The 16837-nt window shown below is 36.1% G+C and overlaps 3 protein-coding genes across 4 annotated transcripts; 1 reads left to right on the forward strand and 2 right to left on the reverse strand.

The window, feature by feature from the left end:
* Positions 1 to 228: 228 nt before the first annotated feature.
* On the reverse strand, positions 229 to 1423 carry LOC116115455 (polygalacturonase inhibitor-like). Its single transcript, XM_031401610.1, has one exon. The coding sequence runs from the start codon at positions 1378 to 1380 to the stop codon at positions 391 to 393; it is 990 nt and encodes a 329-aa protein (XP_031257470.1). The 5' UTR covers positions 1381 to 1423; the 3' UTR covers positions 229 to 390.
* An 11423-nt stretch (positions 1424 to 12846) lies between these two features.
* LOC116115459 (UPF0047 protein C4A8.02c-like) lies at positions 12847 to 15466 on the forward strand. 2 transcript variants are annotated; one of them, XM_031401615.1, is made up of 8 exons: positions 12847 to 13130; positions 13226 to 13286; positions 13409 to 13503; positions 13600 to 13633; positions 14291 to 14345; positions 14436 to 14478; positions 15208 to 15302; positions 15340 to 15444. In XM_031401615.1, exons 1-7 carry the CDS (start codon positions 12939 to 12941, stop codon positions 15277 to 15279), a joined length of 552 nt encoding a protein of 183 aa, XP_031257475.1. In that variant the 5' UTR covers positions 12847 to 12938; the 3' UTR covers positions 15280 to 15302; positions 15340 to 15444. The 2 variants fall into 2 exon arrangements, with proteins under 2 accessions (XP_031257475.1, XP_031257474.1); XM_031401614.1 differs by having other exon boundaries at positions 15208 to 15466.
* A 136-nt stretch (positions 15467 to 15602) lies between these two features.
* LOC116115460 (calcium-binding protein CML37-like) lies at positions 15603 to 16416 on the reverse strand. The gene has a single exon (XM_031401616.1). The coding sequence runs from the start codon at positions 16342 to 16344 to the stop codon at positions 15748 to 15750; it is 597 nt and encodes a 198-aa protein (XP_031257476.1). The 5' UTR covers positions 16345 to 16416; the 3' UTR covers positions 15603 to 15747.
* Positions 16417 to 16837: the final 421 nt, after the last annotated feature.

The following is a 16837-nucleotide window of genomic DNA, read 5'->3' on the forward strand; positions in this document are numbered from 1 at the left end:
TTTCTGTAATTTTCAATTGGGTCTAATTTGATTTTGGACCCTTAACCAATCTACTCGAACCCAATAAGAGGACGAGGAATTGACTGCAGAGTTCCGTTTATATCATTTCTACTATTATGAGAAATACACAATGTTTCATATCATACATGATTTTTTTTTACTCCTATTTTTTAATGTCTGGACATAATTTTTGTCAAAAATCTGATAATATATACTTCGATTTTGAACTTTTGAAGCCAATCCGTTTTTTATTTTAATCATTCAACCAATACCCCAAAACAGATCACAATAGTAAATTACTGGAATTGAAAAAAATGGAAGATTGCCCAAGGATGCGAATGGATCCATCGGCCTTTAACTATCAAGCCGTCTGCTTTCCAGTTACTGCACTCACTTGCAGCCTGCAAGCGGCGCGCCACACAAACACTTGTTATGAAAATACGTCGAATTGTCGAAGCTCTGCAACTTCCCTCCTACAGGAATCTGCCCACACAACCTGTTATAACTTACATTAAAGAACTGTAAATCCACTGAAGTCAGTTGCGTTGGAATGCTCCCGAAGATCTTGTTGTGATTCAGGTCCAACGATGTCAAGCTCGTCGGAAACTCAACCTTTGACAGATTAAACGCCAACAGGTTTCTAGAAACGTCCAGTTGCTGAGTTGTCTTGTTTATCCCGAACAAAAACGAAGCATCGCCTTCAAGTTTGTTCCTAGACAAATCAATGACGTTAAAATCCATGTTGCCTAAAGAGGGAGGTATTTTACCAGAGAGCTGGTTGTGTGACAAGTAGAGCGATGGTACTTGGCCATTGAATGCACCAAAAGAGTCTGGGATTGGACCCGTAAGCTTGTTTCTATCCAAATGAAGAGCACCAAGATTTTGCAACTTGGAAAGGGAACTGGGGATTGAGCCAGAAAGATCGTTAAAAGAAAGATCCAAGAATGTTAAGTTGTTGAGTTGGCTAAGGAAGTCTGGTACTGAACCAGAGAGATTTGTCCAGCTAAGACGTAGAAACTTGAGGTTCTTGAGTTTGACAATGGAGGGTTGTATAGGGCCAGTGAGGTTGGTTAGCTTATGAAACTCTAGAGTTTCAAGGTAAGGAAGATCACCGACTTCAGCAGGGATTTGACCGAGGAGATCTCCGGAGAAGATGGTGAGAGAGTTAATGCGGTTAGTGGTGAGATCACAAGCGACACAGTACCAGTTACAACAGTCTGTATCTGGGTTCCAAGAAGCGAGTATGTAAGGGTTGTTAAGGGCTTTTTTTATCTTGAGAAGAACCTGTTTGTCATTTGGGTTGCAGAGATCAGAGAGAGAAGAGTGGAGGAGGGTGGAGAAGATGAGGAGAGACAACAGTAGGGTACTGTTAGTGTTCATGTTTTGCGTTCAGAAGATAGTTTTGTTTTGATGAGAAAGAGAGATGGACATTTATTTATATAATGTGGCATTGGCAAGACAGCTCCTCAAACACCGTTGAATATTCAGCGCAACTCCAAAATAATGAGCCGAAAAAAATATGTTGACTTTCTAAGGTCAGTGAATGCAACTTGCTAGATCATTTAATTAAGAAACTCTCTTGGAACTCTCATAAGAGAGAAATTTTGGAATCTTCCAATATTTAATGATAAAAACAAAAACAAGATATGATCGGGATTAACAGGAAGTGGACTAGTCAAGAATGAGGTCCACCTCCTTAAAACATTATCTTATGAGCTGGAGTCTTTCAATTTTGTATGTAAGGCCTCACATTCACCTCCACTAGTTTACCCAAAATACAACCTAACTTCCAACACAATTGATCCTCAAAATTAGAAAACTTTGACGTCTTAAGTAATTCCGTTATAGAGATATTATTAGTCAAGTAATTAAACTACACTATTTTAATTAGACTTCTCTTCTAAGGGAGATGAGGTTATCAATTTCCTTTCTTAAAACTGAAATCCAATATGATATATGCTTTCATGCATTAATTTGAGGTTGAAAAAGATGAGTCCGCACCGCACCTAGTTAAGCATTCAGTGGATGAAAGTTGCAACCCATCAAAACATTATTCTAGAAGCAGTAAGTTACAAGCACAAGGAAATACAAGATGCATTTATATTGCCCGCTTTGGGCTTACCACCAACTTAGTAGATTCTACTTAATTAGATCAAGACTTATAAAAATCTAATCCAAGTCTCCGGATAGAATTTTGGCATGAAAAATTTAGCATAATATGTAATATTAATTACGAGGCAACAATAATGAACATGCACAATTTGAAATTTGAATCCTTAGAGAAAAGGGGCGCTCAAGAGAAACTCCGTTGTAGCCTTATCATGAAAAGTTGAGGAAAAATAAAACGAAAAAAAAAAAAAAAAAATTATTGAATCAGTTTGGTTAGTAAATACTTGGAGTGAGAGTAAAAATAGCGATGGGTGATAAACTGTATTCAATCTCTTTGACTGACTATCAACATATAGAACAGTGCAATGGATATTCTAAAGGGCCTTTGACAAGAAAAACGCATAGAAAATTATCGGGCTTTTTAAGGTTCGCCACAAAAATCAGGTATGCGTGCTAATTGGTATCTGTGGCCATAATAAGGAGTAAAGTTTGTAGTTTTAAATACAGATGTTCAGATCTATTGATTCATGAATACGTTNAAATACGTGGAGTGAGAGTAAAAATAGCGATAGGTGATCAACTGTATTCAATCTCTTTGAATGACTATCAACATATAGAACAGTGCAATGGATATTCTAAAGGGCCTTTGACAAGAAAAACGCATAGAAAATTATCGGGCTTTTTAAGGTTCGCCACAAAAATCAGGTATGCGTGCTAATTGGTATCTGTGGCCATAATAAGGAGTCAAGTTTGTAGTTTTAAATACAGATGTTCAGATCTATTGATTCATGAATACGTTACTTGGCTTGTAAGATATTGACGAAAAGCCCTTTTTGAGTCCAACAATGTGGCAACCCACTTTAGCTAGTTGAAGGCTGTTTTCGAGGTCAAAATCTACCGTTTTGACGTGTTTCGAGGCTATTTTAGTTTTCTGCGCTTTTTTCCTATTTTATTTCGGGTTTTCTTGTTTTAATTAATTTAGATTTTGTTTCCTTTTATTATTATGAGTCTTATTAAAGTTGGTTGTCACCCTATATAAACTTATTTTTCATTTTGGATGTTATTCAAATTTTATCTCAGACTTTGAGGTTTAAGTTTTTGGATTGAGACTTGTTTATCAACCCTAAATGTATAATCGAGTGCTATTCTTGTTTTATTACGCTAACTCACTGCGCTAGTTGGTATCACAGCCAGGTTAAATTCGTCTAATCTAATGGCAGGTGATGAAGTTGTAGGCGACGACGGTTCTCATGGCGAAGATTGGGGAGCTGAGACCTCGAAAAGGGTGGCTTTGAGAGCTTTGGAACAATGAATGGATCTCATATTTCAGTGTTTGGAACGACGCTTTGAAGAAATTGCAGATCAACTTGATGCTTTGAGTCTAGATGCCAATAGAAATAAGAGCGACGAAAGGCAACGTACTGAGGATGATTCCGCTCATGGATACCCTATTGGCAGACCTGTTTTTGCAAATAGACGTAAACAGCAAGTTTACATGGAAGAGTCAGACGAAGAAGATGGTTATTATGTAGAAACTGAAAGGAACGTCGGGTATGGCCAAAATCAGTATGGCGACAAAGAACCCAACGAATTCAGATTAAAGGTAGATATCCCTTGCTTTAAGGGAAATTTAGATATTGAGGAATTTTTAGATTGGATGGCGGAAGTATATTGGTTTTTTGAATATCTGAAGATCCCAAAGGGGGAAGGGTGAAACTGGTGGCGTGTAGATTGAAGGGAAGAGCTTCTGCCTGGTGGGAAAGATTACATGCTAGAAGATTTCGTGAGGGGAGAGCACTAGTTAGAACATGGTATAGAATGAAACAATTGTTACAAAGAGATTTTCTTCCTCTTGATTATTAGGGGTGTTCAAAAGTGGTTAACCGGTTTCTGAACCGAACTGGTTTTTCGGTTCGAGAAAATTCTCGAACCAAACCTATTTGGGGGGAAAATGGGTTTTTCGGTTAACCGGTTTTCCCCTTTTTTTTGGATAAGACTTATTTTTTTTAATTTTTTCCTAAATTAAATTGTAAACATAAACAATACATATCCAAATAAAAATTAAACATTCATACATATCCATTGACCACTATTAACAGGACATTAAAAATTTATACAAATAAAAATCCGAAATGAAATAAAAATAAAAGTCCATAATAAAACAAAAAAATAACTAAATAAGTGCCAATGGAAAACAACAAAAGAAATTGTGCAAATACAACTCCACAAGTGGAAAGCGGAAACCAACATTAAGTCAATATGAGTACATTTCCCAATTTCTGCCTAAATAAAAATTAAATGTTAGAAGTTTATAAAAATTAAATCATATTTTTTTTCATTGCCTACAAAAACAAAACTGTTAAAGAAATTAAACCTCAATTAAATGTTGCAAAACCTTCAATCATCAAGATGAATACGAGCAGTATTTCCCATTGCCGAAGACACAAATTCTACAAAAAATAGGTCATATAAATAATGGTTAAATTCAAAATACAATCAATAAATCCAATAAAGACAACATAATAACTAATAATTGAAACTAAAGAAAAAACTTTACTTTATTCAAGCTCTACTATCTCTTCCAAGCTCTCCTCAATCATGAATGGTTCACGTGTAGCCTGAATCCAATCTTGTGTACAAATAAGAGCCTCCACCATCTTAGGAGTGAGGGAGCTACGAAATGGATCTAATACACGACCCCTAATGCTAAACACTGACTCAGATGCAACAATAGAAACCAACATAGCCAACACCTCTCGTGCTATCGAAGAGAGAACTGGATATCTATTTGAATTGATTTTCCACCAACTCAAGATATCAAAAATCTTGTCCTTGTGACACTGGTCACATTCATCCTCTAAATATTTATCGATCTCAGATTTGGTCACCATAACTTCCTGTCCAACCATTGCCTTATCGTACATACAATACATTAATTCTGATCAACATTTACATCTTCAACATTAACCTGGCTTGCTTGTTGAGATTGTTGACTAGATTGCCCACTTGGAGAAGCATAAATAAGCCTGTATTGGTCAAATAGAGAGTACAAAGTTGTATGCACTTTTGTCTTCAAAAGTTTAGCATTAACATCATCATAGGAATTAATAATAACCCAATTCACATATCCTAACTTGAATCTAGGATCCAACACCACTGCAATGAATAACATTAAGTTGATGTTATCAATATTTGACTAATATTTATCATGTTTTCCCTTCATTCTCCTAGCCATAGTACTTAATTCAACATCATTACTTCTACGCCATGTTGAAATCTGCTTTCCAATGGCAAAGATCTCGAGCATGTATGTATTGCCGGTAACAAAAAGTGAGCCTGACACACGTAGAGTAGCACCATAGAGAACTTTCAAAAAAGGTAACAAGTAACAGACATACTCCCAATCACTAGGCGTAGGCAAACCCCTTGACTTTTCCCCTCTAGTAAGTTCATCTCTATACTTAATGTCTTGGATTTTCAACAACTCAAATGCTTTCTGAAATTTTAAAGCCATATCCAACATTAAGTACGTTGAGTTCCACCTTGTTTCTACATCAAGAACCAAAAGATTTTTTTGTTCAATCTTTTCTTGCTCTACACACTCCTTAAACTTGTGTAACCTCGCTGGAGAAGACCTCACATATCTCACTGTAGAGCGAATTCTAAAAATTGAGTCCTCCATGTCTTTTAACCCCTTTTTTACATTGAGGCTCAATATATGTGCACAATAGCTTATGTGCTGAAAGTCACCATTCAAAACACTACCCTTCCAACTTTCTAATCGATTATGGAGATATCTCATTCCAACATCATTAGAACTTGCATTGTCAACGGTAACAGTGAAAACCTTAGAAATACCCCCATCAAACAAACACCTCTCAATTGCCTTGCCAATCAATAAACCTTTTGTGACTAGCAATTGGACAAAAGTTTAAGATATTTTTTGTGTAATTTCCAATCATCATCAATGAAGTGAGTCGTCGAACACATATAGTTAAGGTTTTGGCAAAATCTTCATGTATCCGTGGTAAGACTTACTCTTTGACTAAACTTACTAAAAAAGGCCTTCAACTTATTTATCTCCTCAACATAAATATTAAAACAATCTCTAGCCATAGTAATACGAGAGGAAACTTGAAATAGAGGTTGTGCATCCCTCATCATATCACAGAACCCCTCACACTCTACATGCCTAAAGGGCAGCTCATCAACAATGATCATTCTAGCTAGAGATTGTCTAAGCCTCTCTGGATTGAATTTCCAAGTTGTAAGTGAAGATTGTGTGGAGGTGGCAGCAGTATCGCTTGATTGGTCATGTGATTGTGTTTGTTGAAAAACTAAGATCCTTTGTTTCTTATCCATCACATTCAAATGGTACTTTTTATATCAACTTAAGTGATTTCGTAGACAACCAATACCACTTTTACTTGGACATGCAAGCACATTCCATAATAATCACATGTTGTTGTCTTATCATCCATATTCTCACAAGGATTTACAGTAAAGTGATCCCACATGTCAGAAGTATTCTTTCGAGTATTAGAACTTACACGTTTGGGGACTCGTGGTGGTTGTGGATCGGGATCCGTAGAAGGCTGTGGAGGTACTAATGAGTTTGGAGTTGGATTCCTACTAGTTGGTGTCTCAGGACTCTCATCAGTATTAAAATGGTCAACGGCCATGGGATTGGATTTGGACATCTGTAATATCAACACGAAAAAATATGTGAAAATGATTAAAACTAAAGACTAAGATAATAAATATATAAACAAATAAACAATCCAATCAAAGTATCTTACAGCCTCTTATCTCTATCTTTTAAAAAAAAAAAAAAAATGTAACTTATTTATTCAATTATATAGATCAAAGAGACATGCCCTGCAACTGAAAAAATGAATTTGAGTTTTCCCCCAAAACCAAAAACCAAGTTTCTGAATAAATCATTATAATCTTCGGGTAGAAAATTGAAGAATAATAAAAAGTAAGCAAAACGAAGAAGAACCATCTTTTTTCTGTATCAACATAGATAAGGAAAGAAGAATCCTAAACAACACCTGCATTGTTCAAGAAGCAAACATCTTAAACTAAATAAAACACAATCCAACCCCACATCAAATTCAGCTGGCAGAAAGAAACAACAACACAAGTGAATTTAACTAGATTAGCGATTCAAAGAACAAGACTACACCGAATCTAAGACTACAAGAAACAAAGCATAAAAGAGGCAAAGTCAACATGTAAGAAAAAGTTCACATTCTACGGATACCGAATCTACAGAATAGCCCTACAAATTTAACTCAATTGAAGCAAACCCTATAAAGTTTCTTAATTTTTTTTTTCTTGGAAATAATGATGAAAAAACAGTAAAATGAACTGGAGTTAATACCATAAAAATGAGATAGAGCTGCTCCTAATATTTGATCGTTTGTGTGTCTCTGTGAGTGACTGAGTGTGACGAATTTAGGGAGAACTCAAAGAAGATGAAGCTGAAGAAGATCAGAGGCGAAGCTGCTCCTACTTGTCAGAAAACTATAGAGAAGAGAATGAAGCCCGTCCTATTGTTGGAAGAAGACGACAAAGTTGCCGCTTGCCAGAAGAAGATGACAAAGCTGCTGGAGCCTAGAAGAAGACGACGAAGCTGTCAGAAGAAGACAACAAAGCTGTTGGAGCCTGGAAGAAGACGACGAAGCTACCATGACGTAGTGATGATGGAGAGTTTTGAGAACTAAGAGTGAGAAGTGAAAGATGGATGCATGAAGAATCAAGCATATCATGCTATAACAAGTATAGTCATAGTTTAAAAAAAAATTTCAATCAAATTGAAATAAGTAAGGTAGAACATGTTACCTTAAGTCCTTAGCAACCTTGGAGACTCTTAATTTCAAGAGAAATTAAGTAAAAGAGTATCCACACCAAGGGAAGAAGAGATTTGACCAANGGCAGCAGTAGTGCTTGATTGGTCATGTGATTGTGTCTGTTGAAAAACTAAGATCATTTGTTTCTTATCCATCACATTCAAATGGTACTTTTTACATCGACTTAAGTGATTCCGTAGACAACTAGTTCCACTTTTACTTGGACATGCAAGTACATTCCCACAATAATCACACATTGATGTCATATCATCCATATTCTCACAAGGATTTACAGTAAAGTGATCCCACATGTCAGAAGTATTCTTTCGAGTATTAGAACTTACACGTTTGGGGACTCATGGTGGTCTGGTCGTGGTCATGGATTGGAATCCGTAGAAGGTTGTGGGGCTACCAATGAGTTTGGAGTTGGATTCCTACTAGTTGGTGTCTCAAAACTCTCATCAGTATTAGAATGGTCAACGGCCATGGGATTGGATTTGGATATCTGCAACATCAACACGAAGAAATATGTGAAAATGATTAAAACTAAAGACTAACATAATAAATATATAAACAAATAAACAATCCAATCAAAGTATCTTACAACTTTTTATCTCTATCTTAAAAAAAATGTAACTTATTTATTCAATTATGTAGATGAAAGACACATGCCCTGCAACTGAAAAAATGAATTTAAGTTTTCCCCCAAAACCAAAAACCAAGTTCCTGAATATATCATCATAATCTTCGAGTAGAAAAATGAAGAATAATAAAAAGTATTCAAAGTGAAGAAGAACCATCCTCCTTTATGTATCAACATAGAGTAAGGAAAGAAGAATCTTAAACAACACCTGCATTGTTCAAGAAGCAAACATCCAAAACTAAATAAAACGCAATACAACCCCACATCAAATTCAACTAGTAGAAAGAAACAGCAACACAAGTGAACTTAACTAGATTAGCAATTCAAAGAACAAGCCTACACTAGATCTAAGATTGCAAGAAACAAAGCATAAAAGAGGCAACGTCAACATGTAATAAAAAGTCCACATTCTGCAGATACCAAATCTACAAAACAGCCCTACTAATTTAACTCAGTTGAAGCAAACATTATAAAGTTTCTTAATTTTTTCTTGGAAATAATTATGAAAAAACAATAAAATGAACTAGAGTTAATATCACAAGAGCATCTCCAATGGTACTCTTTATTTGAAAGAACATATTTTACATAAATAAAGAACATCTTTATTAATTTCTAAATATAAAGAACAAAATTTATATTCAAATCTAATAGACTCTTTAAATTAGACTTATAAATAGGAGAGAGAATTAATAATAAAATGCATAGAAACTTGTAATTTATTAAATAAAATTGGGATATAGTGAAATTTGACTCTCTAGATGTAGAGAGTCAACCTCACTCTTTAATTTATATTTAAAAAATAAAGAGTCTATTGGACTCTTGTTTTTATGGACAGACTCTTTATAATAAAGAGTTTGAGTCATATAAAGAGTCATTTGGAGATGAGATATTTATCACACATTCATATCATCAACCATTGAAAGAGTGAAAGTTGAAATAGAGTTGCTCTAATACCTGATCGTTTGTGTGTCTCTATGAGTGACTGAGTGTGACGAATCTAGAGAGAACTAAAAGAAGACAAAGCTAAAGAAGATTAGGGATGGAGCTACTCCTGCTTGCCGAAAAACTACAGAGAATGGAGCTTGTCTTGTTACTGGAAGAAGACGACGAAGTTGCTGCCTGTTGGAAGAAGATGACGAAGCTGCTGGAGCTTGGAAAAAGACGACGAAGTTGCTGGAAGAAGACGACGAAGTTGTCGGAAGAAGACAACGAAGCTGCTGTGACGGTGGAGAGTTTTGAGAACTGAAAGTGAGAAGGGATATCGAGAATTTGGGTTGGGATTTTAGGTTGAGTGAATTTAGGGATTTAGTTTAGATTATTATTATTTTATTTAATATATAATATATTTTTTATTATTATTATTATATAACTGGTTCAAAAACTGGTTTCGGTTAACCCTTTTTTATTTTTTCCCAAACTGATAACCGAATCGAAAATCTGGTTTTTTAAATTTTTTGAACCGTAATCGAAATGTTTTTTTAGTTAACCAGTTTTTCGGTTTGGTTACTAATTTGGTTCGGTTTTTACATTTTTTTGAACGCCCTTAGTGGCTGGATTGGGGTTGGTGTGGCCAATGGCCCAATGTGGCCATGCATGGGCAGGTTAGGAAATGCCTTGCACGACTGACGTGGCCAGATCAAGACTGTCCCTTTCATGACCGATGTTTTCATGAATAGTAAGCCAAGGAAAAAATCTAAAAACGTTCAGTCAAAACCCAGAATTATATCCAACAATTTAACCTGAATTGATCTTCTTTTTCTTTATCTCCTTTCATACATACAAATCACCTTCAATTTTTCTTCCTCCACATTCAATACAAACAAACATCTAATCCAACCAAACAAAGACTATAGATCTATATCACCATGAACTTCATTACAAGACAAACAATCCACAATCATCTACAATTAAAATATCAGACCCATAACCGCTCACAAAAATGATTTTGGGTTTTATAAGGGTAAATTGATTTGGGTTGTGTACTGTAAGGGGTTGTGGCTAAGAGTAGATCTGTAGATGAGGAAGAAGGAAAGAACGGGTTGGAGCCTTGGAGGTTAAGGTTTGGGTTTTTTATTATTTTAATTTTTCACTTTTCCTTTAGTTTTTATTTTTAATATTAATTTATTTAATAATGATTTATAAGGGTAAAAGAGTTATTTCAATGGTCAAATCCGGTGAAATGGAAATTTGAATAGACGGAGAGTAGCAGTGGATAGTAAAATTATACTTTGAAACTTTTTGGATGGGCAATTAGGGGTGGGCACGTTTGGGTACCCGCCCAAAATCAAAGGAACCGGAACCGGTCGGTTCCTTTGATTTGAAACCAAAACCCAAACCATCGGTTCCAGTTCCTAAAAAATACAATTGCCCCCTATTTTCTAAAAAATGACAAATAAACCCTTATAAAATTACAATTACACCCCTAACAATTAAGTACAAAACATTAAATAATATATTTTTTTATATTTACTTGATGTTTGATGCTTAATTATAAGTATTTAATTGTTTATTTTCACCGATAATAAATATTTAAAAGCTATTATTTAACGTAAATGTCTTAATATATATTAATTTTTTAATCAAATAATAAGTGAAACTTAAATATTAATAAGAATATTTTGAAAAACTTATCTTTTAATGAAAATTAATAAGATTTTTGATACTAAGATAAAAAAACCAATTTTTTCTTATATATTTATATGATATGTAAAATATCAAAAAACCTCCCCCATAAGCAAAATATAAAAAAAAAACCCTCTATTTTTTAATATTATATCAATTTAGTCCCAATTCTAGTTCTGGTTCCTTTGATTTGGAACCGGAACCGCATAGTATCAATTCCAATTTTTTGGAACCGAAATCTACCTTGTTATGGCTGGTTCCGAGTAGGAATCGAAACCGACACCCGGTACCCATTGGTTCCGGTTCTACCCTAAAATTTTGCCCACCCTTATGGGAAAGTGTCATTAGGCCAAACCTTGGGTGGGACAAAGTCGTTTACTCTTCTTTATAATATTAAAAAATAAAGCATCGAGAATTGTCCACTATGCCCTCAAAAATCCGATAATTATTTTTGTTTATTTATTTTACTATTATATTTTTAGTTAAATGCCTTAATTTATGTCAAAATCAATTTGCACAAAATCTATATAATATAGAGAAGAGCAAACGACATGTTCCCACCCAAGGTTAAGTGAAATACCCAGTTCTCACCCTTGGTTTCATAAATTCCATTTTCCCACCCTTAAATTAACAGAAAAATGTTGAATGAAACAGTGAAAGGGTAAAATAGTCTTTGAACCCACACCATTCCAAACCACACCACAGCCTTCCCACTCTTGTCCCACCCTCCTTTCTCTCCCAGATCCAGCTAACATCACCCTACCACTACCGCCTCTTCTTTTTCTTCTTCTCCTCTTCTCCTTCTTCGTCTCTTCCTCATACTTTCTTTCTTTTTCCCTCTTCTTCACTCTTCTCACTTCTCGGAATAGGCTCCACAGCAGCTGGATTTGGCCGCTGTAAGGCCATCACGATGTGGCCAATTTGGCCATAGCGTGATGGCCTTACGGCGACCAAAATCCAATAGCCTCCACCTACTATAAGGATACTACGCTGCTGACCTTTGCCTTTCTAGCCATTTTGCTTCGTCGCAGACGACCATTTCCACAACTGTCGTCGCTGCAGTTGTGTTTTGGAAAATTGTTGGTTGTTGGATTTTTGTGGGAGATTGAGGACGGATTTAGGGTTTAGGGTATTTTTGAAGTTTTCTACGACTACCCCCAAGTGTTCGAGAAATGTCCAAGGGATTTGCTTTTGTAGGGAGAAGGGCTACTACGCGATTGGGTTTCACAGATGTAGTTGGCTGGTGCGATTGGATAAGAGTGTTCGTGCGAAGCTGGGTGGTGATGGTGATTGTGGTTGATTTTTGGGTGACTTTGTGGTTGAGTTTGTGGTGTTGGGTGGTGGTGACTGGGTGCTTGAAATCAAAAGTCAAGGGTAGTATAGTAATAGTACACTCTTAGCTATTAAATTCATTAACAATGTTAATTTAAGGATGGGAATCGGAATTTATGAAACTAGGGGTGGGAGCTGGACTTGTTGCTTAACCTTGGGTGGGAACATGTCGTTTACTCTATAGAGAATCGCAAGGTGGGCAAACTGCAACCATGGATGGCCCCGACAATTCAAACGCACACATTTTAGTCCAGGGCCGGCCCACTGGAATACAAATGTGCGGGTGTGGCGTAGGCGTTAGACTTACAACTATTGTAACAAACTTACTAATCCTTCCAGCAGTTTCGTATATTGGGCTGCCTTTGGTAATTTCCGCTATGCAAAGCTCAGCTTTGTTTTCAGGTGTAATCTCAAAGCCACCTTCGGTTCGGATAAAAGCACTGTTCACAGCCAATCCGGGCACCCTCAGTGACAATTCAATGGCTGCTTCTGGTACTGCTCCTAAATGGGCGCAGAAGACCATTACTCTGCCTCCCCATCACCGAGGCTGTCATCTTATTACTCCTAAGGTAAGTTCACCAACTTTCAACCCTAACCATCTCTTTTTATTTTTTATTTTTCATTTTAATTAAAGTATACAGCACTTTGGTTTCACGGGAATCAGATAGTGAAAGAAATTGGGAAAGACTTGTCTGAATTTAAATGCGGCCTCGCACATCTCTTCCGTAAGTCATTTAATTTATTTATTTATTTCAGTTGAGGCCTGCGTAATTTAGACTTTAGCTATTCAATTTCTACTTTTTATTGGTTGGAAATTTTATCTTTTGTGGTTAATTTAACATTTCAGTGCACCACACAAGTGCTTCTCTTACCATTAATGAGAATTACGACTCTGATGTTCGGGATGACACCGAGACCTTCCTCAATAAAATAGTTCCAGAGGTTGATTTGCTTTCATCTAAACGTTTCCGATTTTGTAGCATGCTTCATCTTACTCATCAGTGATGGATTGGTTTTATGTTTTTTTTTTTTTTTTAGGGGAGATCTGCTCCGTGGAAGCATACTCTGGAAGGTTTGTCTGGGCTTTATTTTTGTTTCAATTTACTAGACGCTCTCTTGCTTGGATTTTAATTTTAACTCGTTCCTGTCTTTTGGGAGTATCTCTCCTGGTACATTACATTTTGGGACAAATTATGTGGCAGATAATCACAAATATAACTGCAACTTGAAAGACAAGATATCGGATCAATTGGTGTTGGAAGAAAACTTTATAGCAATTTTGCAATGAAAAAGGAATTCTCTTGATTATGAAATGATCTCAAATATGATTTTGGAAAGAAGTCATGTGTTCTTACAGTCCCTGTTTAGTCATATTACTCTCTTGTTGAACTCCTCAGTATATCCTTGTTTTTACTCTCTTTTGTGAAGGTGCTGTAGTTATACCCACTATAATGCCAACTTTTCCTTAGAAGCATATCCTGCATGAAATCTGGCTTAAAATTTTATCTTCATCACAAGTCACTGTCAATTAGTGGTATTTCTAGTTTTAATCTGGGTGAATTCTAAACATATTGAACTAATGAGTTCAAACATAATGATGTGAACTGTATTGAAGGGTTATATTTAGTAAAACAGTTGCTTAACCCTTGTTCCATATGAATGATATGAACTTCCCGGTCATCCATAAGTTTGCCCAAGTGCTGATGTTGGATCTGTGTAACTTCTGCAGGCCCAGATGACATGCCAGCACACATCAAATCATCAATGTTTGGCTGCTCACTAACGTGCGAATGTCCCACCTTTGTTACTACTGTTTTTTTGCTCTAAAATTTTAATGCTTGATTGCCATTTACCTGGTCCTTATTCTTGTGCAGGATTCCCATCACCGATGGAAAGCTGAATATGGGAACTTGGCAGGTGTGATAGAATTGTGTAGTTGTCTTTGGTTTCAGACTTTTTTTTTCTGTTGAGAGGAAAATTTTTGTGTTGATAATGTGTCTTAAAATCCATCAACATGTTTTATAGAAATGCATGGCTCATCAACTTAGTTTGAGACCTGCATCTTAAAAAAATCCTTGGATCTTCAATCGTTGGATCCTAAATAATTAGGTCGCAGGAACCAAGAATAAGCTATTGTGTATTTATGCATCATAATGAAGTGATTCCAGTTTTTTTGGATAATAATCAAATATATGGTTAGATAGAAGAGTTGGGAAAAAAACACCAAATTATAGAAGAGATGGCACGATCACAAAGTAATAGAACAAGCCACCAAGTTAATTCAATTAAGAATGTCTCAATAATTGCCTTTTTCTTTCACAAAACCAGAATTTATTTCACATGAATTAGCAAAATGTTAGCCAAGCTGGAACAGTGTAAAGTTGAGATCTAATATCTGGATTACCGTTCTGGTATTTAGATGTTTAATTTATTATACTTGGCATGTTAAATATTTATAAAAATAATCATTTTCCAACCGTGTTGTGGTCATTTCCTGCTTAAAATGTCCAGGTGCACCATGGACACCGGATACCCTGTTACTGTTGCTATGTAGCTATAATGTATTTGAGAACAATTTGCTGCATATTTTTTATTATTTGCCAACTTGATATCTTGAATCTAATTTTGTTTCTTTTGATGTTTAAGGGAATATGGCTATGTGAGCATCGTGATGTCCCCACTGCTCGCAAAGTTGTAGTCACCCTTAATGGAATATGAGAAGATAGATATGGAGGTTTTGTATTTCTTTTGTTCCATATATGTTTGTAACAGAACTAAATTTAGAAAGACCAAGCGTCTGTTTTACTTGTTAATGTGATGTTACGGCAATAATTCTCAGATTTGGTACTTTAATAAGTTTAAAATATTTAAATTTTGTGGCAATGATATCTGAAAAGTTCTAATAGCGTGAAATTCTATTGAAAATCAAAATTTTGATGTGAAGACTTGCGGGCTCTAATTCTGGGTTTCTGCTTTCTACTCTTCTGAAGTTATTGTGAAACGTAAAGGTGTAAGTGACATTGAAGGGATATACCAGAAAGGAGCAAGAAATCAATTCAATTCAATTATTTAAAAGTAGAACAAATAATCAACCAAGGGATTACTTAACAATGTACAGTGGAAACAATGAAAGAATACATGCAATCGATTGTCGACTACAAACTACTCAGACCAAGAAAAAACTGTTTAGTGCATCATCACAGCGAATTCGTCAAAGCTGAGGACCCCATCGCCATTAAGATCAAAGACGCGGATCATAGCCTTACAATCGTCGATGGAGGAGGACTCACCCAGACGGCTGAGCATCCTCTCGAGACTGGCTGGGGTGATGTAACTCGACCCTTCCGTAACGTACATCCCAAAAGCCTCTCTTAGCTCACTATTTTTCTGCTCCTCGTTAGCATTTCCGTTCTCCATCAGCTTCTGGAACTCGTAAAAGTCCAAATGCCCATCTCCGTCTAAATCGGAAGACTGTACGGCAGCTTCAGCTTCAGCCGCGGACAGCTCCCCTCCCACAGTTCTCAAACAGCTTTGTAACTCAGCTGCTGATATTCTTCCGTCTCCATTCTCATCGAAGTAGTTGAACACCGTTTGTATCTCGCCACTGCTTGTGCTACAGGCACTGCTTTCTACTGAAATAGAACGCGAGTCGGGCTTTCTTGGAGAGAGTTTTCTACGTAATCTTGCGAAAGTTGATTGTTTGGGCGATGAACTGGGAGTACTCTTCTTATCAATTGAAGAATCCATTGAAGCATTAGGAGAAAAATATGTCTGAGATTTCATGAATACGATGATAGCTAGAAGTGGAAATTGCTTGAAATATGAATGAACTAAGGTTATGTTCCCAAGCGAGACCTATATATATATAGTTCATTAGTTTGAGGTGTTGAGAGGAAAAGACAGAGTTTGAGTCGGACGAGGAAAGAAGAAAAGTTATAAAAATAGGATAATTAAAGAGAGAAGAGTCGTGGAAGATGTTATAAAGCGGTTGGGATATGGTTAAGAATGGAAAGTTAAAAACGCGGTTTCGAGTGTGAAGAGACACATGAGTTGTATTTTATAATAACTTGTGCGTGTCGCTTCCGCCAGTTGTTTATGGCGGTTCCAGAGGCGGTAGAATTGCGCGTTAGACAAAGTTTCTTAATCCAACTTGCGTGGTCTCTCCTTTAGGCAGCTTTTTTGTCATTTTGTCATCGCATAGGTTAGAAAAAATATCAAATGAGTAATTTATGTGGTCAAGTCCATTAAAAAGGCCTCTGTTGGTCCTCGTCAGTCG

This window comes from Pistacia vera, unplaced genomic scaffold (assembly GCF_008641045.1).
Source record: "Pistacia vera cultivar Batoury unplaced genomic scaffold, PisVer_v2 Contig740, whole genome shotgun sequence".
Lineage (NCBI taxonomy): Eukaryota > Viridiplantae > Streptophyta > Magnoliopsida > Sapindales > Anacardiaceae > Pistacia > Pistacia vera.

Excerpts from the sequence above, each read along its gene's own strand:
- LOC116115455 (XM_031401610.1), bottom strand. The coding sequence starts at position 1,380 with ATGAACACTAACAGTACCCTACTGTTGTCTCTCCTCATCTTCTCCACC.
- LOC116115459 (XM_031401614.1), top strand. The coding sequence starts at position 12,939 with ATGCAAAGCTCAGCTTTGTTTTCAGGTGTAATCTCAAAGCCACCTTCG. Across the intron at positions 13,634-14,290 it reads GTGGAAGCATACTCTGGAAG|GCCCAGATGACATGCCAGCA; the intron begins GTTTGTCTGGGC and ends TAACTTCTGCAG. Across the intron at positions 14,479-15,207 it reads TGAATATGGGAACTTGGCAG|GGAATATGGCTATGTGAGCA; the intron begins GTGTGATAGAAT and ends TTGATGTTTAAG.
- LOC116115460 (XM_031401616.1), bottom strand. The coding sequence starts at position 16,344 with ATGAAATCTCAGACATATTTTTCTCCTAATGCTTCAATGGATTCTTCA.